General features: G+C 37.4%; 1 protein-coding gene across 5 annotated transcripts in view; it reads left to right on the top strand.

Moving 5' to 3' along the window:
• The window catches only part of SYT16 (synaptotagmin 16), a 249390-nt gene that overhangs the window by 71460 nt on the left and 153272 nt on the right, over positions 1 to 24658 (top strand). The window contains exon 1 of one of the 5 annotated variants that reach the window (XM_053224528.1): positions 21305 to 21905. The exons of 1 other annotated variant lie outside the window; for it this stretch is intronic. In XM_053224528.1, coding sequence (XP_053080503.1) covers positions 21794 to 21905 — 112 coding nt within the window. In that variant the 5' untranslated portion in view covers positions 21305 to 21793. Of the gene's footprint in view, positions 1 to 21304; positions 21906 to 24658 lie in introns of those variants that run through there. 3 more of the 5 variants (XM_015068123.3, XM_053224531.1, XM_053224530.1) reach the window with 3 other exon arrangements.

Below are 24658 nucleotides of genomic sequence, written 5' to 3' on the forward strand. Positions count from 1 at the left end.
GGGTCAGTGGTGCAATTAAACCCATAACATCTGCCTATATTGTAAACTTTTATAAATGTGTGGGCTCTCCCACTAGACTGTGGATTACACCTTGTTCATCTTTGTGCCACTTGCTCTGTCCCATCATGGGCCCTTGTTAAATGTATGGTGTTTAGCTCCTTCCATGAGATGGAAAACCGTGTGAAGGAAAGAGAGGACTTGTGTTTTCTTCAGTAGGTTATGAATACAGTGGAAGGTGGATTAGGATTTCTGTCATGTAAATTCTACCAGAGCAGTGACTCTGCCTATTTGGTTGAGTAACATATCAGTGCTTAGGAGATGCCTGGCATAGAGTAGGTGCTAAACAAATATTTATTAAATATTCATATTTATTTACTTGGATAGAAACTATTGAATGAGTGGGTTAAGATTATAGGAAGTAAGTTATTAATAATTTTAGAAACACTTGGTTTGTCTTTGCCCTGGCTAGGTCTCTGCTGTAGTTAAGATGAATTCACAAGCTCAAGCAAGTAAAGCTGACCCTTGCTAGCTGACTGCCAGAGGGTAGAAGCCTGATATAAAGATAACCACTGCTGAGATGCTCAAGGCATTGGAATTTGCCTTTTACCTATAGATCAGCATCCTCCTGGAGACTTTGTGGGCTTCCTCATGTCCTTCAGGGGTATCACAGTGAGGGAAGTTTTCCTAGTATAATTCCTGAGAGAAACGGAGTCTGCTTTTCTATCTATACCTGAAAACTCCCAATCATAGGACAATGAAATACATTTTTGCTCATATGTACTGCCCCAACTGGATATTTAGCTCAATCCCTGTCCACTAACTGGCATTAACTGACAATTGCCTCATCCCTCTGGAACCACGCATCGCTGGCTTTTCCCAAGATCTCCCACTTCCATGGTTTTGTACTGTGGATGCCCTCAATTGTACCACATTTGGCACTTGATTTAGAACTATCAACTCTGAGGAAGTGAAAATTTGCCTTGTTTCCTTCCCTTCCCTGCTTTCCTACCTTTTCTCTAGGGTTATGATCAGCTTCCCCACAGCATATTTCAGAAGGCAGATGCCAGCTTCCTCTTAAGGCTTCTTGGGTAACAGCTTAGTATAATATGAAATGTAAATCTGGGATTTCCTGTACCTCAGAGGCAATGGAGAGTTGATTTTGAGTTTCCATGATGTTATGAAGTTTGTGTTTGTTAACAATCACTTCATATTTAGGTCAAACTATTATGAAGAGCCTTGAGTGCCGGCTTTCTCAGGTTTGAGTCATGAGTCTTGGAAATGTAGTATGTGGAGCTACTTTTTATCTCAAGATTAAGAACAAAAGCAGCCGCCTTGCCTCCTCTCAGATGGCATGGTTGGAATTTGTCTCTATCACTAAAACATACTCTTCTCAATTTGCTGTGTGATTATTTGAATCATTCACTGGCCACCATGAGCCCACACTTGTAATGATTTCAGATAAAGAGGAGCTAGTGGGGAAAGAGAAAGCCCTTTGGTGCTGGTGCATGAACAGGTGGAACAGGCCAAGGTTTGGGGAATGCTCATTGACATATTACATTCTTCTCACTGGGCCTCTGAAGGAGGACTGACTGAGACTCTGGCCCACTTTTGTCACAGGTATTATATTTATGAATTTTTCCCTTTCCTAAATCTCATTACTATAATTAGCAGCTCCTCATCATAATTCATTTGAATATGCAGGACCACTGGGAAGTTAGAAACATAGCAATTATTGAAAGAGGGAGATTATTAAAATTCACTTACAGGAGATGAAGGAATAATTGTGAACATAGTTTTTTAATGTAGCCTAAGACCTGGGATGCCATCTAATTGCTTCTGTTATGGTTGGGGTCAAGGTAGAGTATCATGTATTAATATATCACCCACTTTGAAAATCTTCTCTTTACATTCTTCTTTGTTCCTTCAATGACCTAATATAGAGGAAGCTACCTGCACTGATTTATGCCTAAGGGCCATAAAGGTGAGTGGAAGCCAACACTATTCTCAGATGCCTGAAATTCTATCTATACCATCTCTTTAGCTTCAAGTCTTGATTGCTGCTAACGAATCTTCTTTGGTAAGCTTTAAGTTGTTATCAAGTATTAATATGATATCTTTGTATGAAGGAGTTCTGTGAGTAGGGATGTTGCTATCCTCCAAAGATTCATACTCAAACTTCCTAGTGTAGAATTGTTACAGAGAAATGGCTCTCTGGGCAGGAACTATATTTTCTAGCCCTTCTCGCATCTCTCTGGGAACATATGACAGTTTTAGCCAGTAGAGTGTGGATGGAAGTGATGTAAACTATTTCCAGACTTAGCCTGTGACAACCTTCTCTGTAATTACTTACTTGCCCCCTTTCTATACCTGTTCCCTGATTGTCCACACCCAGGAAATCCAAGAGTTGATGATAGCAAGGTCTTCATCAGTCTAGAACTCTAAATAACCATGTGGAAAAGCTCCCCTCTGCCCCTACCTTGAACTTCTATTGTGTTAAGCCACTGAGAATTGGGATTTATCCATTACCACATTTAGTGCTACCCTAATAAAGTGATAAAACACTTTCTTAAAAGTACATTTGATAGATAATTTGAGGTAGTCAAATAGTGAACAGTGTACTGCTTGTAGCATGTTGGTTAAAAGGGATTTCTCATGAATTAACATTTAGGATTCTTCTCCCACTTATCAATGTTCTTGGTATCATGTTTTCCTTCTCTTATTTTTGTAGCCTAGAGCAGATATTTGTAAATCATCTCCTAACAGTCCTAAGCATTAGAGCACAAGTGTTTTAGTTTCCCCTCACCCCTGGATCCTATGTCAACATTTTAAGCTTATATAAATAACCACTTGTACCAAATTAACATAGGATTTTGCTGCCTGACTGCCTGCCTGCCTGCGTCCCTCCCAGCCAGACAGCCAGCCCTTGTACTCACCACCTATGTGTGCCAGGAGCTTTGCAGGACTCTGAGGATGCTGTGATAAATGAGACACTCAGCACCTCTTGTCTCATAGAGCTCACATTCTAGCAATTAGGAATTGTTTTAGAAGTGAATTAGTATTTTCAATGCCTGTAATCTATACCGCATGTTAGAAGTTGTGGTAGATATTAGTATATAGAATTTCTGCTCTAAAAGCCTGGTTGAGGCAAAGATGGGCCTGACCACCCCCTTTGTCTTTATAATGAACAGAGGTGCACTATGGGTGAGGTGAGCTGAACAGAGTGTCTGTTCCCTCATTAGCCATTTGGTGTGTGGAAACTTGAATCCAACTCCATTGTACAAATGTCTGCTAAAATTCTGACTATTTTATTCTTGGTTATAGCTGTTTTGAGTATTTTCAGTAAAATACCTATTTGTGCTGTGCTACCTGAGTGAGACCTTTACATTAAATAGACGTGATGCTTTTATGAGTGATTATTGTCAATGAAAATTTACCTCATTTTTAATTGAAATCTGCATTAATTATCTCTTGGCATGTAATAAGTTACTCTATAAGCTGGAAGTTTAAAAAGGCAAACATGTATTATTTCACAGTTTCTGATGTCAGGATCACAGGAGTGGGTTAACTTTGTGGTTCTGGCTCAGGGTCCCTCATGAAACTGAAGCTAGAATATCAGCAGGGGCTGCAGTCATCTGAAGGCTTGACTGGAATTGGAAGATCTACTTCCAAGCAGGCTCACTTAATGAGGTTTTTGGTCAGAGGCCACAGTTTCTTCTCTTTCCATAGGGGTGCTCATGAAAATGGTGCTCCTTTTCCCCACAGTGTGCAATCCAGAAGAAAGAGAAAGACCACAATAAACCTTATGACCTAGCTCAGAAGTGACATACCATCACCTTTTCTATATTCTACTTGTCATATGGATAACTGATACAGTGTGGGGAGAGGCTGTAGAAAGGCCTGATTACCAGGAAGTGGAGATCATGGGGGCCATCTTGAAGGCTGGTTGGCTGCTATAATGCCCTTTCTTTATGTATCTTTTTACTGTGAGAAATACCACTTTAATAAAGTAACGTATAGCCATATTCCTACAAAGATTCAGACCATCTTAGGGCTTTTGGGACCATGTAAAAAAGACATAGAGTATGAGAGACTTCTTTTGTGTTTGGGTAGAGGTATTACATAGTCATACAGTTTTGATTTTGTAGGCCACCCCTTTTTCAAATACATTGTGAATTGAAGACCTTGTTGCTCCTTTAATGTGGGTCCCCTTGTTTCACAATCCATCCTCACTTGAGTAAGGTTGTGGGACACTGCTGTAGGATAAGACTAGCCTTTAATCTTTAAAGACTTTTGCTTACCTGTCTTTCCTTTCTTCCCAGTTTCTCCACCAGAATGCTGACTGCAGAGTTTATCTGGGTGTGTCAGGTTTAGCTGCTTAATGAAATTGTAAGGTTTTCCTTTAATTTTAAACTTTAGAAAGACAGCAAAACTAAGCTGAGGAGGATCAAGCATATGGCATGGACTGTATCAGTGATTTACACACTTGTCTGATCATAAGAATTACTTGCCACTTATTAGCAATAGAGATTTTCAGCTTGCTCCAGACCTACTAATCAGGATCTTCTGAGGAGAAGCTTGTGTGTTTGCATTTTATTTAAAAAAATTTTGCATTCATTTATTGCTTTATGGAGGTATAATTTACATACATTATATTAGTTTCAAATACAACATAATGATTTTCTATTTGTGTATATTGTGAAATGATCGCCACAATAAATCTAGTTAATATTCTTCATCACGGATAGTTAAATTCTTTGAGAACTTTTAAGATTTACTCTCTTAACAACTTTCAAATATGCAATATACTGTTACTGAGTAATCATGCTGTACATTATGTTCTCATGACTTGTGTATTTTATAACTGGAAGTTTGTGCCTTTTGACTCCCTTCATCCATTTCACCCACCCCCTACTCCCACCTCTGGCAACCATCAATTTGTTCTCTGTATCTATGAGGCTTTTTTTTTTTAAATAAAGATACCACATATAAGTGAGATCATATAGTATTTGTTTTTTTCTGACTTATTTCACTTAGCATAATGCTCTCAAGTTTCATCCATGTTGTCACACGTGGCAAAATTTCTTCTTTTTTATGGCCGAATCATGTTCTATTGCATATTTATACAAACCTTTATCCATCTATATGTTGATATGTCTATCAACTTAGGTCATTTCCATATCTTGGCTATTGTAAATAATGCTGCAGTGAACATAAAACTGCATATATGTTTTTGAGTTAGTATTTTCTTTCTCTTTGGACAAACACCCAGAAGTGGGAATGCTGGATCATATGGTAGTTCTGTTTTTAATTTTGGGGGACTCTTCATGCCATTTTCCATAGTGGTGATACCAAATTACATTTTCACCAGCAGGACACAAGGGTTCCCTTTCTCCACATCCTCACCAACATTCTTATTTCTTGTCTTTTTGATGATAGCCATTCTTACAGGTGTGAGGTGATATCTCATTGTTGTTTTGATTTGCATTCCCCTAATGATTAGTAATGAGTATCTTTTTCATGTTCCTGTTGACCTTCTGTTTGTCTTCTATGGAAAAGAAGATTCTCTACCAATTTTTGAAATAGAATTTTTTGTTTTTTTGCTATTGAGTTGTAGAAGGTCTTTATATATTTTAGATATTAACCCCTTATTGTATATGATTTCAAATATTTTCCCATTCAGTAGGTTGCCTTTTTATCTTGCTGATGGTTTCTTTTGCTGTGCAGAAACTTTTTAGTTTGACATAGATCCTACTTGTTGATTTTTTCTTTTGGTGTCAGATTTAAAAATATTATCACCAAGATCAGTATCAAGGATCTTAGGCCATGTTTTCTTCTGGGAATTTTGTGGTTTCAGCTTTTACAGTCAAGTTTTTCATCCATTTTGAGTTAGTTTTTGTGTATGGTATAAGATAGTAGTTGAGTTTCATTTTTTGCATGTGGCTGTCAAGTTTTCTTAACACCACTGTTTTTTCTCCATTGTATATCCATGGCTTCTTTGTCATAAATTGACTATATATGTGTGGGTTTATTTCTGGGCTATTTTGTTTCATTCATCTATGTATCATTTTAACAGCAATATCATACTGTTTTCCTTAGGGTAGCCTTGTAATATAATTTATTTTTATTTGTTATTATTATTTTTATGATGTAGTTTAAAATTAGGGATTATGATGAAAAGCCAGTGTTTTTAAAAAAGGCACTTCAGGGGGCACCTGGGTGGCTCAGTTGGTTAAGCATTGGACTTTGGCTCAGGTCATGGTCTAATGGTTCTAATGGTGAGTTCAAGCTGCATGGGGCTCTCTGGGGTCAGCCCTGAGCCTGTTTCAGATCTTCTGTCTCCCTCTTTCTCTGCCTCCCCCTGGATTGCACATGTGCTCTCTCTCAAAAATATATAAACATTAAAAAAATTTTAGATAATTTTTATCTCCCAAAGGTTAAAAACCACTGAGATAGATCACAATGGGGACAGTCAAGTGGGCATTTAACTTGGGTTTCAAATAGAAGTGTTTGGGAAATTTGAAATAAAATAGAGAAAGAGAACAATTTAATAAACAGGCAATTTAGCTTCCTTATTTCTCTTGATGAGGATTTGCTCCAGTGTGAGAGCAGAGAGGGGTATGTGTCTGGTATTTTCACTTAAGCTTCTTTCCTGCAAGCCTTTTTGCTTCAAACATTTTTGCCATATAACTAATTGGCTGTAACTTTACTGTAAAAGATAAAATCATGAAATATAAAACAGGGATATTCATAAAAAGGACACAGTGAACATGAAAAATGAATAGCAAAATTAAAAAGACTTCATTGCAAAATATAAAATATTTGAATACATTAAAAATGTATAGTGTAGATTCATGGCAATACTGTATAAGTAAGTGATTTTATTTTGGGTATTATACCTAAGCATTTGTTTTCAAAGTCCTTTGTTCATAGTAGTATACATTTTGTGTGTGTGTGCTTCATTTGTTCCTATTGGCCTTACACTTTTTTTTTTAATTTCTTCCCTCATGAAGAGAAGTTACCAGTTTGCAAATACTAGGATGCATATATATTTTTTTAATGTTTATTTATTTTTGAGACAGAGAGAGACAGAACATGAACGGGGGAGGGTCAGTGAGAGAGGGAGACACAGAATCTGAAGCAGGCTCCAGGCTCTGAACTGTCAGCACAGAGCCCGACGCAGGGCTCGAGCTCACGGACCGTGAGATCATGACCTGAGCCGAAGTCGGACGCTTAACCGACTGAGCCACCCAGGCGCCCCAAGGCTGCGTATTTTTTTTTAAATTTTTTTTTCAACGTTTATTTGTTTTTGAGCCAGAGAGAGACAGAGCATGAACAGGGGAGGGGCAGAGAGAGAGGGAGACACAGAATCTGAAACAGGCTGCAGGCTCTGAGCAGTAAGCACAGAGCCCGACGCGGGGCTCGAACTCACAGGCCGTGAGATCATGACCTGAGCCGAAGTCAGACGCTTAACCGACCAAGCCACCCAGACGCCCCAAGGTTGCGTATTTTTAAAGGTGCTTTGTATTGTGTTGAAAAAGCCTTCTACACTGTTTTTGGCATATTGTCACATGTCCATTGATAGTTGTTCCAAAGTTCTGTGGGAAAATGTGGAAGAAACGCTAACACTGTAATGCATTTATAGCTGAGTTTTGTTATCATCGTAACTGATGTGTTATCATTTTCTACTTTAGTATAATATAGTATGAAATCTAACTTTACACTCTTAGTTCACACTTTCAGTGAGGTTTATCACTGTATTTTGTATAAAGTCAACATGTCATTATTATCATCTACTATTTTATTTTGTTTTTTATTTATTTTTTAAATTTACATCCAAGTTAACATACGGTGCAACAATGATTTTAGGAGTAGATTCCTTAATTCCCCTTACCCATTTAGCCCATTCCCACTTCCACAACCCCTCCAGTAACCCTCTGTTTGTTCTCCATATTTAAGAGTCTCATGTTTTGTCCCCCTCCCTGTTTTTATATTATTTTTGCTTCCCTTCCTTTATGTTAATCTTTTTTGTATCTTAAAGTCGTCATATGAGTGAAGTCATATATTTGTCTTTCTCTGACTGGCTAATTTCACTTAGCATAATACCTTCTAGCTCTATCCACGTAGTTGCAAATGGCAAGATGTCATTCTTTTTGATTGCCGAGTAATACTCCATTGTGTGTGTGTGTGTGTGTGTGTGTGTGTGTGTGTATACACCACATCTTCTTTATCCATTCATCCATTCATCCATTGATGGGCATTTGGGCTCTTTCCATACTTTGGCTATTGTTGATAGTGCTGCTATAAACATGGGGGTGCATGTGCCCCTTAGAAACAGCATACCTATATCCCTTGTATCATCCACTATTTTAAGACCACTATGTTTACTTGTCACCATGTGGACTATTATGAGGGCTAGCTTAGATGTATATAGAGAGTTATGAGGGCTAAGATTCATCTGATATAAAAATGAGAACTTTATCAATGGAGAGATGAAACCAAACTGACAAGTGGCTTCGATTCATGAACTCTGCTGAAGATGGTTGATTAATCAATGGAGAAATGAAACCAAACTATCAACCAGTTATTTTAACTCTTATGGCTGATTAGTTGTGTGGCAAAGTGTTTGCAGCAAAGATGTCTATGGCAAAGAAGTTTATGGCAAAACTACTTAGAACTGGTTGGGTGATGCTGTCTTGGTAGTCTGGGCTCTGTAGTGCCTTCTGGCTGTGAGCATCTCTCCCTGATTGAAAATATAGGAAAATATAGTGCTTAGAGATACAGGATTTTTAATATATATATATTTCTTTTATACTGATGGACTATATCTATATCTATATCTATATCTATATATCTATATATCTGAAACTCAAGCCAGCTTCTGCATCTGGTGCTAGACCAAGAGGCAGCAATCCATTTCAAACACTGAAATCAAAATGAGCTATATTGGGTACTTACGAGCATACTTTCAGAGTAATACAAAGAATTTTCAAGATAATTTAGATGATGCAATTTTTGCTTGGTATGATAACTTTAAAACCCCATGAGAGATTACTGCATTGTATACATGGTATATACCATGTATATCTTGTTTAGTTTCCTGTAGCCACCATAATATCACCTTAGAACAACAGAAATTTATTCTCTTACGTTATGGGGGCCAGAAGTCCAAAATCAAGGTGTTGACAAGGCTGTGCTCCCACTGAAGGCTCTACAGGAAAATCTTTCCTTGCCTCTTCCAGCTTTGGATGGGTCTAGATGTTTCCTAGCTTATGGCTACATAACTCCCATTTCTGTCTTTATGTGCCTTCCCTTCTTCTTGTGTGTCCCTCCTCTGTGTCTCTTAGAAGGACACTTGTCATTAGATTTAGGGCTCACCTGGAGAATCAGAATGATTTTATTTTGAGATCCTTAATTATATCTGCAAAGACTTTTTTTTTAAATAAGTAAGATCATATTCACAGATTCTGGGGTTAAGAATATGGACATATCTTTTTGGGAGCCACCGTTCAACCTACTGTACTTCTTTACTGTAGAACTGAAAGTAAACTATATATAAAATAACTTATACTATCTGGAGTTAACTATCAATTTTTCTTTATCAGAATATCTGTGCAGGCTTTAAACATGAATGGCTAAGGTAGCATTTAGCCATGTCCTTTGTCTTGTCCATAGCTATATTCTTTTTTCTTCTAAGATGCCTCTGCATAACTCTCTGGTGTGCCTTGTCCATTTCTACACTCCATGCTGAACTATGTATCACACTGGCTTTGTTGCTTTTTGACACTGACTAACATACAATTAAGTCTTCAGTTTCTGTTTGCTTTCACTTAAAGTTCAGCCTTAAAGAATAGGAAATTTATGCCTGAAACTTGACAACTGTTTTCGCATTACCATAGCTATTTCTGTTCTACTTGCTATCGAATCTGCATTAAATATAGGCATTCCAGTTCTATACTATTTTTTCAAATATAGCATATTTTCTTAATAATTTCTGTGAAATGTCCACTGTTATTACATGTGTTCTAGAACTTGAAACTTGCTTTGGTGAGAGGAGGTAATAAACCTCCATGTAGACTACTGAATGGCTTTCTACTATTTTTCAAAAAGCTGCTTTCCTGTGTTTGTTTTCTGTATGTCATTTTCATATGTTACCCTGAGCTGCTGCTTATCTTTTGGCAACAGCATACTGTTTCACTGGGATTTTCCTACGGAATGGTTTATTGTCTATTTACTAACTATGTAGGAAGTGCCTTGAATTTACCCACCTGAACTTTTTTTGGGTAAAATTTGTACAGTATTCCCTCATACAGATTTCTTTTATCCTGATGGACAAATATTTCATAGGCATTCCAACTGGGTACTGGATATCCTTGAAATCGTTGTGGAGGTTGAATTTTGAAGGACTGGACATAGTCTAGAACCTATTAGGTTTGAAGATCTGTTTGACATTTGTCAGAATGGTTCAAGGGTGTTAGTTCAAACAGAAAATCAACCATATGGGTACCTTTAAGTATTTTAGGTGTAGAAGTCCAAGTTTGGCCAATTTAGAAGGGCATTCACTTTGTTAGGGTTCTGGATTGTATCACATCCGAGTTGGAAAAGCAGGTGCTCTCCCAAGCCCATCCTCATTCAGTCAAATGATTGTTGTTTTCAGTTGAAAAATCTACAAAAGAAGATGCCAGCTGATTTGCATCATTGAAATGAAAGAGCCAGGGCAGATGAATAAGAGGCTTGGAGGAGCTGTGTCCTATGTGTTTAAGAAAAAGCTGAAAGCAGAGCAGCTTAAAAAATTGAAAGCATTAAAATCAATATTTAAGAGGTTCATTTAACCATAACAAAAACACCTTAGCAACAGACTTTGTTATAGTGCTTTGCAAAGGAAGTGGGGCTCTCTGAGCTAGGATTGGCTGCTCAGTGCAGTGAACCCATGAAAAAGAACTCGATGTTCCATTGAACTGGAAGCAAATTATGTTGCCAGGGAAACCAGCCCCTCTGTGCTTCTCAGGTGAAAGGATTTTTGATCTTTAAAACAACAGAAACAGGGGTTTACATGACAAATATTATCTGCATTGCCCAAAAAGTGCAGTTATGGGGAAACAAATGTGTTATTGCTGCAATTTACCAAATAATTATAGAGGCAGCAAATTGTTGCATAGTCGTTTGGTATGTACCTTACAAGGGATGCTGGCAAAAATTCAACTGCAGATTCACTAATGTCATGAATATTTTCAGTATGATGTTGGGGGTAGTGTGTCTTCAGGCTTCATGCTATTTTACAACTAATCCTGCTCAACTAGATGATATTTGGTGTTATTTTTCTGGGTACTGATCTGGGTACATGATCCATCCTGGGAGACTGACTGATCAAACCTTGCCTCCAATTTGAAAAGGTTTCTCTAAGCACTAAGAAACAGAGAGTTACATATGAAAAGAAGGGAATATGTGGATTCTTTTAAAATTGGGGGCTTGGATAGGATTACTAAACACATTTTTCATTTTGCTTTTGACATCTTACTACTTTTGTTGCACTGACAGCTTCACACAAGTGTGACATTGAGTATACTTATGACCAGTGAGTGAGTCACTTGTTGGGTTCAATTTCAAGAGTCAGTTTGCGTTACCCTGTGCTTGGGGAGCTGTTTGAATTATTGAGTTAAGATAAGGTTTATGGCCTTTATATTTGCTGTCTAGCAAAGAGTGTTGAATAATGAACTACATTTTTAATCAAAGATTTCCTTTTACTCGAATCCCTTATTTCCCCGCAGGCCTAACCTGATTTATTATGCTGAGTTCTCTAGGAGGAGTGTGTGTAATTTTGACTTTCTTCTGAGGGAAGATGAGCATTGACTGAAGAAACAACAAGGGAAATAACAGTTTTGGCAATTGGAAGTGCTTGAGTTTTGGGCTAGTCATTCATTTATCCATCTAGAAGCTTTATACTCCAAAGTACAAAGCACTCAAGGAGCTACAAAGACCTAGTTCTCATCATTGTAATGTGTTGGTAGGTACAGATAGAAACAGGATCAACTAAAGCTGCAATAGAGCTCCAGGAGTAGTACCTGGGATGTGGTAGGCTCTGAAGAAATAGTTATCAGATGAGTGGAGATACAAAGTGCAATAGAAACAAGAAATAGGAAGTGATGAATTCTACTGGGGAATCCGGAGTGTTGGTGCTTCCTCATTTCATCCAGGTCTTGCTCAAATGGGATACCTTTTTAATATCCTCTTGCTATCCCCATCCCTACCCTACAGATAGCTCAAATCTGTCTCTCCTTATCTCATTATATTTTTCTTCTTAGTACTTGACACTACTTGATGATATGACATACACCAATTGGATTCTTTGTCTATTACTATCCCTAGGCTGTGAGCTGTTGAGTAAAAGGATGTTGTCTGGCTTGCTGCTGTATCTCCAGAGCCTTAATGCCCAGCACATAGTATATTTTCACCACGTATTTGTTGAAAGGGTTTAGTGAATGACTGAGTGATAGATTCTTGGAATACAATTTGCCACCATGGAAAGGACTTACTTCAATATTTTAAACTTTAGTCCAAAGATGTAGTCAGTGGCCTTGAGGAGATTGATGGGCTGGCAAAAATCTTCTTATTACACCTTATAAGATTGTCATTAAGAAAAAAAGTAATGTCATATAGTTAAGAGTAGAGGGGAATGGCATGCTGATATATACTATTAGGTGTTATGCAACTACTGCCATTTTCATGTCTTGAAATCAAATAGTTTCCTGGTGTTGCAAGTTAAAAAAAATATACATTCCTGTTATGATTATGGACACTGGACTTGATTTACACTTGGTTTAGCCTCAACTGAAGATGACAAAGAGAAAAAAATCAGATTATCCTTTTTGGGTGGCACATTTTTTGGGGGGTGAAGAAATCTTGCAGACAATAGAGCTGAAGGGATGATCTTATATCTGCACATGTTGAAAATATACAGGGAAAAACCCCAGAAACAAATCTATAAATACAGAGAACAAACTAATGGTTGACACGGGGGAAGGGAGTAGAAGGATGGGCAAAATGGGTGAATGATAGTGAGAGATTCAGACTTCCAATTATGGAATGAATAAGTCACAAGGATAAAAGGCACAGCATAGTGGTATTGTAATAGCGTTGTATGGTGACAGATGGTAGCTGCACTTGTAGTGAGCATAGCACAACATATAGAGTTGTTGATTCACTAAGTTGTACACCTGAAACTGATGTAACATCATCAACTATACTTCAATTAACAGAAAGCATACAAAGGCAAAATGGATCTTCTTCATGAAAAGAGGGTAAAACTTGAATTTGTCTAACATAATAGCTTTGTTTACAAACTTGCCTATTGCAAGGAAACAAAAAGAAGGAAGGCAAGGAAAGGAAGCTACACACAATTGAAGAAGTTCCAGATTTACTGGCAAGTCTAACATTTTGAAGCAGCCCTTGGAAAAATCAGTTAGGTCACCTCTCTTTAGCATGCAAATGGATGAAATTACTCAGATCTCTTGGGATAACCTCTCCTGTTTTTCCTATTTTGGGCATCTTTTTTGGAAAATTTAAAAGCTATTCCTATCTGAGATGGTAAAGGAAGTTTGGTTCAGTTTGAGAGAGCATTAAGCTTAGAGCCAAGCAAAGTTCCTTTGCCAGGCAAAACTCCAACTGTAAGGAAAAGCTTGGCTTCTGAACCCAGATGAAGACAGATGAAACATACCTGTTTTTTGTTTTGGTGAAACTCTATGTGTTGTATTGTTGCTGAATCACCCTGTCTTTATGAAGACATCTCATTCAGTCCCATACATACTATTTTAGTACTCTCTTAAGACTCCCCATTTTTATCTCTAGTCTTGCCTTGACATCCAGACTCATTTATCCAAGTGACATCCGCACTTGAGTGTCTAGTAAGCCTCTCTGATTGAACGTGTCTGAGACAGCCTCTTGATTCCTTCTTACCACTTGTTCCTCCAAAAGCTTTCCCAGGTTGTATAAATGACACCGTCTGGTTGCTGAGGCCAAGAACTTGGAGACATATTTGACTCTTCCATTTTCTTCACATCCTGTATCCAACCTATCAGCCATATATTTTTGCTTTGGTCTGTTTTTAAAATATCTATCTCCACTGTTGTCACTCAGGTACAAGTCACCATTATTCCTCTGTTGAACTACTGAGAGAGCCTCCTAACTAATCTCCCTTCATCTACCTTTGCCCCTTCTAGCCATGCAGCAGTAAAATAAACCTGTTAAACTGTAAATCTGGCTTTGTTTACACTCTGGCTCAAACCCTCTGATGGCTTTCATCATATCTAGAAATCAGATCCAAATTCTTACCATTGCATAGAGGGTCATACATGATCTGACCTAACCTCATTTCTTCCTTCTGTTCTTACTGTGTTCCTGATCATTTAGTCAGGAAGTGATGAGGAAGAAAACCTCATCATTCTCTGTGCCTAAACCTTATTTTTTCTTCATAGATTTATGGTTTGTGGGACATATTAAATAACACCCCTTCTTGTCATGTTCTGAATTTTATAAATAGGGCACAACAGACAGTAAAATGGCTGGACAAAATATCAGCCTTCTTCATGAAAAAACTGATGTCAGAACATGGCTTTAGATATTTGGCTAAGAGGTATATAGCAGTAAAGAAAACAGTAAAGACTCTGTTTTCATGGAACTTATATTCTAAGATGATAGTTTTTTTAAGTTTAAAAGCATTATCTAACATATATAATATATATGTTTACATGTGTATATGTGTTTTATATATATCTATGTTTTATATATGTATGAAATAGGACCACAGTATGAAATTCCTTACTGCCAGAAATTCTTTGAATTTCTTAACATCAAATTTCTGAAGCACCTGACTGAATTATAGGTACAGATTTAAACTAATGTATTTTAAGAGAAATAAAAAAAGCCCACTTGTAACCATTTGTCAAGGAGGAGTTAAGTCTTTATTGGCTTCTTTTGTAAATGTGTGTGTGTATATGTGTGTGTGTGTACGTATACACACACATACATATAATGATTAGATATATATTTTTATTTCCCAGCTCACCATGATGGATGTTTGTTTTTGATCCGATTGCCACTGTAAAGGAAGTAGATACCTATATGAATTCCATTGTTGGAAAATTGCTCCTGTGTGATGAAGTCCAGTGTGACTATGCCCTGTTAGTTGATCTTCCTACGAGCAGAAATGTACAGACCTCTGGGAATACTGCAGAATTAGCTTAAAGGTTGCTTCTACTTGGAAGACCTTTATATTGAAGCATGGATTATTAATCCTTTCCATGCTGACATCAGTGCATCAATGATACAGTCTTTGCCAAAGATGATCTCATGGATTTGAGGACAAAGGAAATGGCACAACATGAATTCATCCAAATCTTGAAGCATTCTTCCTTGATACAAGCCTGTCTGTCTGTTAAGGTGAAAGATGGGTGCTTTGATTCTTGGCTGCTGTGTGTCATTATTTTTTTAGGACTAGTTGCTATCAAAATGAAAAGTTGCTTAAGATGGCTCAAATTCTATTTCAAAACCATTTCATAATTTCACCTTCTTATTTAAGTCAATTTCCATCTTCATGTTTAAATTTACCTTTGAACAGATCTTTAAAAAGTTTATTTATTTATTTTTGAGAGAGAGAGAAAGAGAGAGAGGGGGAGGGAGGGAGGAAGGGACAGAGAGAGAGGGAAAGAGAGGATCCCAAGCAGGCTCTGCACTCTCAGTGCAGAGCCCCACGTGGGGCTCTGTCTCATGAACCATGAGATCATGACCTGAGCCCAAATCAAGAGTTGGCCACTTAACTGAGCCACTCAGTGCCCCTTTAAGCAGATTTTTTTTTGGGGGGGGGACAAAATTTGGATTTATTTCAATATTGCTCAGAAAATACCCATTAATTTTTGCATGGAAATGAGAAACATAACTCTTTGTAAGCCGGCTTGTATATTCTAACCTAAGTGAAGGAAATAAATATCCAGTCCACAAGTGCATCATATGCCAATGTGTGTTTGTGTGTGCTTTTGTTCATTTTCTACCACAGAGAGCTTAGGTTCTCAGAGGGGTTTGTGACCCCCAAAAGTTAAGGTCACTGTTCTAGAGAGTTTCATTCTTGCATGAAAGTCTATGGTATTGCTCACACAGCATCCATTTTTCTCCTTCTGGTAACTGTACCTGATGTCTTTGACCATATGGGAGGCCTATGACCCAACTCTAATTAAGTCAATGAACCTAACCATCCTCTGGGCCACAGGGATAAGTAAATAACCCTAGTGGTCCAGTGGCTGAATCAGAGCCAGTTCCAAGATTTATATGGAGATATTGAGGAAGGAGCAATCTTCTACTGGACTTAGAGCTATAATGACCGGAACCTGGAAGTGCTGCTGTCATTATAGGGGGAAACATATACACAGCACAATTGAAAGGCCAGCACAATTGAAAATAGAGACAGAAGGTCAAGAGGGACCTTGGTACTGTCTGAGCATCGAGATCTGATCTTATCTAATGTTAAATTATGAAACAACTTGTTTTTTTGCCTAAAGTTACTTGAGATACCTTTGCCACTTGAAAAAAAGAGTCAGGACAACTATGTGGTAATGCTTTCCTAATTATAAACAAACATGGAACTATAAACTATAAGCAGTAGCAAAGTAGGGAATTTTTTAGTCTTAGTAACCAAAACTTTGGCACTGAAGAGTTTTCAGACTAATATATATCATTGGTCATTATTAGCATTGTTGACAAAGGTTGAGTTTGTTGTTCTGCTTTAAATACACTTTTGCCTCCATATTACTCAGGACCATCCTGCTAAGATAGGTCCAGGAGATCTGAATAGTCAGATGGGGAAGATATGGCAGCTACCTAGAGCAGTTGTTGGAGTAGGAGCCCTATACTGCAGCAAGACTAACCTAAGGCAACCAATGGTGATGTCTGAGAACACCTGGATGAAAAAAAGGGGGAGGGGTACACAAGAAGATGGGGTGTAAAGGAGAAAACAAAACTAAATGTCCAGTGATAAAGGGACTGAGAAAATAATGGCATATTCTTATGTTGAACTACCTAGTATCCTTTAACAATTACATTTCAAATATTTATTTATATTTGTTGAAAGATTCGTGATATATTGCAAGAAATTTTATTTTTTAATTTATTAAACATTTTTAATTCTAATATAGTTAAAATACAGTGTCATATTAATTTCAGGTGTACAATATAGTGATTCAACAATTCTATACATTACTCAGTGCTCATCATGATAAGTGTACTCTTAATTCTCTTCACCTACTCCACCCATCCCTCCCATCCACCCCTCTGCTGGTAACCATCAGTTTGTTCTCTATAGTTAAGAGTCTGTTTTTTGGTTTGTCTCCTTTTTCTTTGTTTGTTTCTTAAATTTTGCCTAAGATGACACACCATATGGTATTTGTCATGCTTTAATTTTTTCACTTAGCATTATTCCATCTATAATTATAGCTCTATCCATGTTGTTGCAAATGGCAAAATTTCTTTTTTTATGGCTGAGTAATATTTCTCTCTCTCTCTCTCTCTCTCTCTCTCTCTATATATATATATATATATATATATATATACACACACACACACACACCACATCTTCTTTGTCCATAATCTATCAATGGACAATTGGGCTGCTTCCATAATTTGGCTGTGGTAAAAAAAAAATGCTGCAGTAAACATAGGGATGCATATATCTTTTTGAATTACTATTTTTGCATTCTTTGGGTAAATACTCAGCAGTAGAATTATTGGATAATATGGTAATGTAATTTTTAATTTTTTGAGAAATCTCCATACTGTTTTCCACAATGGCTGCACCAGTTTGCATTCCCACTAACAGTGCTTGAAGTTTTCTTTTTCTCCACATCCATGTCAACACATGTACCTTGTATTTTTATTTTAACCATTCTGAGATATGTGAGGTGATATCTCATTTTGGTTTTGATTTGTATTTTCCTGATGATGAGTGATGTTGAGCATCTCTTTATGTATTTGTTGGCTATCTGTATGTTTTGTGTTTTTTTTGGAGAAATGTTTGCCCTTCTGCCCACTTATTAATTCAATTATTTGGGGTTTTTTGGTTTTGAGTTGTATAAGATCTTTATATGTTTTGGATACTAATCCTTTATCAGACATATCATTTGCAAATACCTTCTTCTGTTTATTAGGTTGTCTTTTAGTTTTGTTGATTGTTTCTTTTGCTCTGCAGAGGCTTTTTATTTTGATGTAGTCCCAATAGTTTATTTTTGCTTTTGTTTCCCTTGCCTCAGAAGATATATCTAGAAAAATGTTGCTACAACTGATGTCAGAAGTTATTGTCTGTGTTCTCTTCAAGGATTTTATGGTTTCAGTTCTCAAATTTAGGTCTTTAATCCTTTTGAGTTTATTTTTGTGTATGGTGTAAGAAAGTGGTTCAGCTTCATTCTTTTGCATGTAGCTGACTAGTTTTCCCAGCACCATTTGGTGAAGAGACTGTCTTTTTCCTATTGCATATTCTTGTCTCCTTTGTTGAAGATTAATTGACCATACAATTGTGGAACTGTGACATTTTAAAAGAGTACTTTTTCTTTAAAAAAGAATTCTTTTACAAAATACACAAATATGTACAAATACTAAAACATTCTCAAAGATACCTCTGGAAATGCAAAAAAAAAATGGTTATCTCAAGGGGGGTGGGATTAGAATGATTTACCTTTTTTCTTTTGCTTGTGTTCTAATTTTTCTAAAATGAATATGAATTACTTGCATAAAAAAGAGAAGCAGAAGGTAGCTCCTGGGAGAGAAAATTACTAGTATTGCAAGCATGTAGGCAAGGAATTTTTAAGTGTCAGAGGAATGTAAAGGAGAGAATAAAAAGTTATAAAAAACATTTTTCTAACTTTTGGAAGTGTTATAAAATCACAACATATGGGAGGATTCATAGAAGAAAAGACAGATCCTGGAGTGTGGTCTTAAAGGTTCAGCATGACTATGGGTGATCCCTATTTTAAACTTCCTTTGTTTCCAATTCAGTTTGTTAGGTAAGTTTTTCTTCAGTAGGGATATATCTTAATTTTGACATGGTACACATGTTCCATGAAGAGACCTACCTATTCATCTGACAGAGATGTGTTGATAATCACAAGAGGTAAACAATAGATGTTCAGAGAAGCACCATTCTCTTTCCTACCCTGTTCCCTTTTTCCTAAGACAGACTTTCATCTTCTCTCCTCAGCACATATGCAACAGCCTCCCAGTTGGTTTTTCAGATTTCAGTGTTTTTACCTCTTAAGGACATTTGCATTAATTTCTTATTGCTGTTTTAACAAATTACCATAAACTTAGTGGCTTAAAAGTACACAAATTTGTCATTCAGTTCCATGGTTTAGAAGTCTGAAATGCATGTCACTGGGATAAAATCAAGTTTTCAGTAGGACTAAGTTTTTTTTCTGGGGGCCTAGTGGGAGATTTGTGTGTGTGTGTGTGTGTGTGCCTTTTCCAGGTTCCAGAGGCTGCCCACATTCCGTAGTTTGTGGCTCCTTTCCTCATCTTCAAAGCTAACAACAGTGGATTGAGTTTTTCTCATGCTACCATTTATGTTTTTCTCATCTGATTCTCTCTTTCACTTTTAAGGACCCTTGTGCTTATATTGGACTCATCTGCAAATGGGGGGTAATTTCCCTATTTTAAGGTCATCTGATTAGCAACCTTAATTCCACCTGCAACCTTGATGCCCCTTTGCCATGTAAACAAACATTCACAGATTTTAGGGATTAGGACAGACATCTTTGGGGGGGTCTATTATTCTGCCTCCCATAGATGTTATCCACACAGCTACCAGAATAAGCTATCTAGTATGCACACCTGGCCAGACACCTCTCCTGGCTAAAACCTTTTGAAGTCTCTTAATCATCCAAAGTCCTTGACTTCACATATAAGGTTTGTCACCTTCTGGCTTTACTTTTATCTCAATCTTCCATCTTCCCATTGTCTCTTGGTTTATGCTTAGGTAGTACTGAACATAGTAGGTAGTTCAGTAGGTAGAACTGAACATAGTAATCTGCACCCCTCTCCCAACCTTGCATATACACACATTGCCATTTCACGTTCCTGTGCCTTAGCTGATGCTGGTCCCTTTGCCTTTCATTCATCTGATTACCACACACATACTTTTCCTCTTCCCTATTTCCCTTTGCTGGCTCCTCTTCCTTTACTGATTTCTAAGTGTTTGATCTATTCAGTGCTTGGTTATAATCTTCCTCTTGGTCCTCTCTCTCTTCTTAAATGATCTCATCCTTTCTCATTACTTCAACCACCTGATGATTCTCAAATTTTTATCTCCAGCACCAGACCTATCTCTAGACTTGCATATACTACTAGAAATCTTTACTTGTGTGTCCCATAGGCATTGTAGACATTTGACATTCAGGGAAGGCTTCCTCGTGATTCCCTTCACCCCTGTATAGTTGAATCCATTCATTTATTTGTTGAATGAATGTTCATTATTTTATTCAGCAATTCAGCTAGGTAACTTTTGTTGTTTACTGCATGTGCCAGACTCTTTTCTAAATTTTGATCTTTAGGACATCCTCATGAAGTAGACACTATTCTTATTTCCATTTTACAGATGAAGAAATTGAGGCCCAGAAGGGTTAAGTAGTCTGCCTTATTTACAGAGCAGTGAGTGGTAGAACCTTTACAGTCTGACTGTAGATCTTGTGCTGTCAATTACCTGGTTAAACATCTAAACAGCCTTGTTTCCAAAAACTCTCCTCAAAGCTCCATTCTGACTTAGGAGCACCTCCTCTGTGTCCCCTCAGCCCTTTGTACTCACTTCCGGCTTCGTAATTAACATGTGTTGGTTAAATCTGTGTTTGCTCTTACCTCTCTCTGGAGAATGTACACTGACTAATTCGTCTTTGTTCCCTCAGAGCCTGGCACAGTAAGCACTGATAAAACTTTTTTGTTTGTTGAAGAAAATAAGTGCTTCTGTATTGCTTCATCATTACCACACATCTCATGTTCCTGTAGCAATGGGTTGCCTTAGAACCCTCTCCTTTTGCTGATTTTGTCCTTTGACTCAGGTCCAGCATCATCGCCCTTTATTGCAAAGGTCACAAGCCACTTCCTTATTCTGACTGCACCTGAAATTCTCCTCTGAGAGGCTATGTGTAATCACAAGTGAGGGGGCAGTTTTCCTAGTCCCATTCTTTGTAACAGGAAACTTCTGTGTTCTTATTAAGTATTCATAACCTTTGCTCTGTAGGCAGTGTCAATATTTGCTTTTGTGTCAGCCCTGTTTATATATTCATTTGTGATTCCTTCCTTGGCTGTCTGCATTCCATATTGAGTACTGTCACCTGAGGTTGTCAGCTGTTTCCCTGAGCCCTGGTAGTTTTGTTGATTAGAGTTAGGGGCTTGGGCCATAGAAGAACCATTGTGTTTGGCCTTTTCCTGTTTCAACATTGTCTAACCCCAACTAGCTACTCTGCAGGTTGTTATTAGTCACATGGGGGACCCAGCAAGAGAGATTCCAGTCTGTCACCTGTGGGGCAACAGCCTCAAAGCACATGTCCCATTGGAAGTGAGATGAAACAGTCAGTACAGTGGTTAAGAGAAAAGACTTCAGAGCAGACAGACCTGGTTTCAATGAACCAGGTTTCAATGAACGTCTTAGCTTCAATGAAACACTATTTTACCCAAAGCAAGTACTTCTTTGAGGTTTTTTCCTTGGTTTGAAGTGGGCCCAGGGTTCTTATGCCTAAAATAAGACGATCTGGCATGTACTTAACAGTTTATGTTCTCAAAAGAAAAGAGCACACTTAGGGCTCAACCTAGTGCTGGGGAAAGAAGTAAAGAAATGCTTCATAAATTCTTCTTGGTGGTGATGAAACTAATGTTGGAAAGAGGTGAGTGATTATTTGTTTACCATTCTTTCTGCTATTCTGGCATGCTGGGAGAAAATGACTCCTGCAAATTTTTAATTATATAGAAAATTATTAGGGTAACAAAAAATATTCTGAGTTGGGCCAGAAATTATGGGAACTATGGTAACAAACTCATTCATAGGAAGTATATCAATAAAATCAACTGGCTCTTTCATCTTTTTCTTTTTTAAAAAATGCCATGTGGTTGGAACTGCATTGATCTTGGTGATAAGTTATATTGATTTCTACTGCTCTGCTTTATTGCACCAAGTCAAACAATCATTCCAGAGACCCCAAACCTCTCTTCTCCAAATTTCTTACTTTCTGACCTTGCTACTAGATGACAATCCATTCCTGCGTTTTAGCCAACGAGTGAGGGCAAACACTTTGACTTAATTGTTGTGCAATTGTTTACTACTAGGTGTCCAAGTAAGATCTGAAGGAAAACTTCATTTACATCCTCTGAACATCCTAATGCAATTATTGGAATGCAGCACAGTTAAATAGCTATGCCAGACAAATGGAAATGAATTTTCAGCTTAAGTGTTTGACTGTCACAACTTAATTATCTAGATCTAGTATTTGGTACATTTTCTGAAGTTCTTGAAAATCATGCTGTCACTTCTTTATATAGATTCAAAATCAACACATTATTAATAAGAATTTGACCTTACTTCAAAACCATGTTGACAAAAGTGATTATAAGACTACATTCTTTTAAAAAATTTTTAATGTTTATTTATTTTTGAGAGAGAGAGAGAGAATGCATGCACACAAGCTGGGGAGAGGAGGGGAGGGAGGGAGAGAGAGAGAGAGAGAGAGAGAGAGAATGAATGAATGAATGAATATGAATGAATCCGAAGCAGGCTCCATGCTGACAGCAGAGAGCCTGATGCAGGGCTTGAACCCACAAACTGCAAAATTATGACCTGACCTGAAGTCGGCTGCTCAACTGCCTGAGTCACCCAGGTGCCCCAGACCACATTCCTCATTAAGACCATAATTAATATATTTTGGTTTGGAGAAATGAACGTTTCTCTCAAAAGTTAAATTTCAGTCGAGCAAAGCTAATACCTCTATAATGTTGTGTATGAAAGACCACTGTCCATACTGAATCAGGATGGAGGGAAAGGGGTATAAAGACATTGAAAGTGTTTTGAAATAAAATTTGAGGTGGTGGTTTTTGCATATTATACAGTTCCTTCACATGGCTTTTTTTTTTTTTTTTTTTGATGCCTTTGGTTATACCTACTACTGTGCTAAGGGTCCTGGGGAGATAAAAAAGAATATAGTGAATAAAGAAGACAGAGGGTGGGATCATTTGGGTGAAGGTTATTTATTGAGATGATTAAACCAAAACACTAAGGACCCCTAACAATTTGTGGGTCTTTGAAAATATTTGAGGGTATTTGAGACTTTTAGGCCAAGGTAATATTTGGATGCCATCATATATATTTTATGTAAAAAAAATTCTTTGACAATCTAGTTAGTGCTGTTATCTTTTGCACCAAGATGTGCTGCTTGCTTCTTATGCTACTATTTTTTCTTTTCATGTATGGGATTCTTTTGTTTATGAGGGACCTAGCAAAAATATTCTTCAGTTTTTTATTGTGCAAAATGGTAATGATAATATCTACCTAACAGAAATATTACATGTAATAAATAAGTTTGCTATATCCTAAATTCAGCTACAAGTGACAGAAAACCCCAAATTACAGTGCCTTAAATAGGTTAGAAGTTTATTTCTATCTCACCTAAACAAGGTCCACAGGTAGTTTAGTTTGGGGCCATATTGTTGGCTTCTTGTTCATCAGGGACCCATGCTCCTTCTGTCTTCTTGTTTCACGATTCTCAGCACACCTCAAAGTTGATCTTAAGACTGATGTTAGTATCTCCTTGGCCAACCGTTAGTCATATGGCCTCATCTGTCCTTTGGGAGTGCTGAGAAATACCATCTTTATTCTGGGACTGCCATTCACCCAGTTGCTAATTGGTGGTTCTATTCCTAAGGAGGAAGGAGGAAATAGGTATTAGGAAAAAGTAGTGGTCTCTGGCATGACAGCCTAGGATAGTGTCTGATGTAAGATGTTCTTCAATTGTTCCCTTTTCTTCCTTCCTCCTTTTCTTTTCCCTCAGCTTTTTATACCTGGGATGAGTCCTCCTGTGTAGGTTGGAAAGTGTTAAGCCTGAAAAGAGCTTTTTGGCAGTAAAGAGGGAATTCCTGTGGCCATTTTCAGTTAATTTGTGATTGTGGAAGAAAATCTTGGCATAGATTAGTATCAAATCATGTGTTGTGCAAAGAGTGTTCACTGTGGACACAAACTGATGTATTAGCATTTGCATTTAAGTAGCTAATTATATTCTCAGCATTTAAAATTGTGGAAAACAAACACTTTCCAGAATTACTTCGGAAACTATTTAGCACTACATAGACCCATTGTCATTAATAGATGAAAAATAAAGGATTCTTCTCCAGGATTTTTGGGAGAATATAGTTTTCCTATGCACAGTTTTCCTATGTGTTCTCTTCTCAGGAAAATTTCAAGGTTAGGCTTTATTATGGCTGTCTTTCATATTTTTGCTTTATTTTCCTCTAATGGTCTATGATGCAATGATTATATTCCTCTCACTTTTCACTTGAAGTGAATGAGTCAGAATTCCTCACTTTGAAGGTGAAGTCCTGAAAGAGTTATCTGAAAGCTCTGTGAGGGCTTGTGTATGATTAGTGTTTTATC

This window comes from Acinonyx jubatus, chromosome B3 (genome assembly GCF_027475565.1).
Source record: "Acinonyx jubatus isolate Ajub_Pintada_27869175 chromosome B3, VMU_Ajub_asm_v1.0, whole genome shotgun sequence".
Taxonomy (NCBI): Eukaryota; Metazoa; Chordata; class Mammalia; order Carnivora; family Felidae; genus Acinonyx; species Acinonyx jubatus.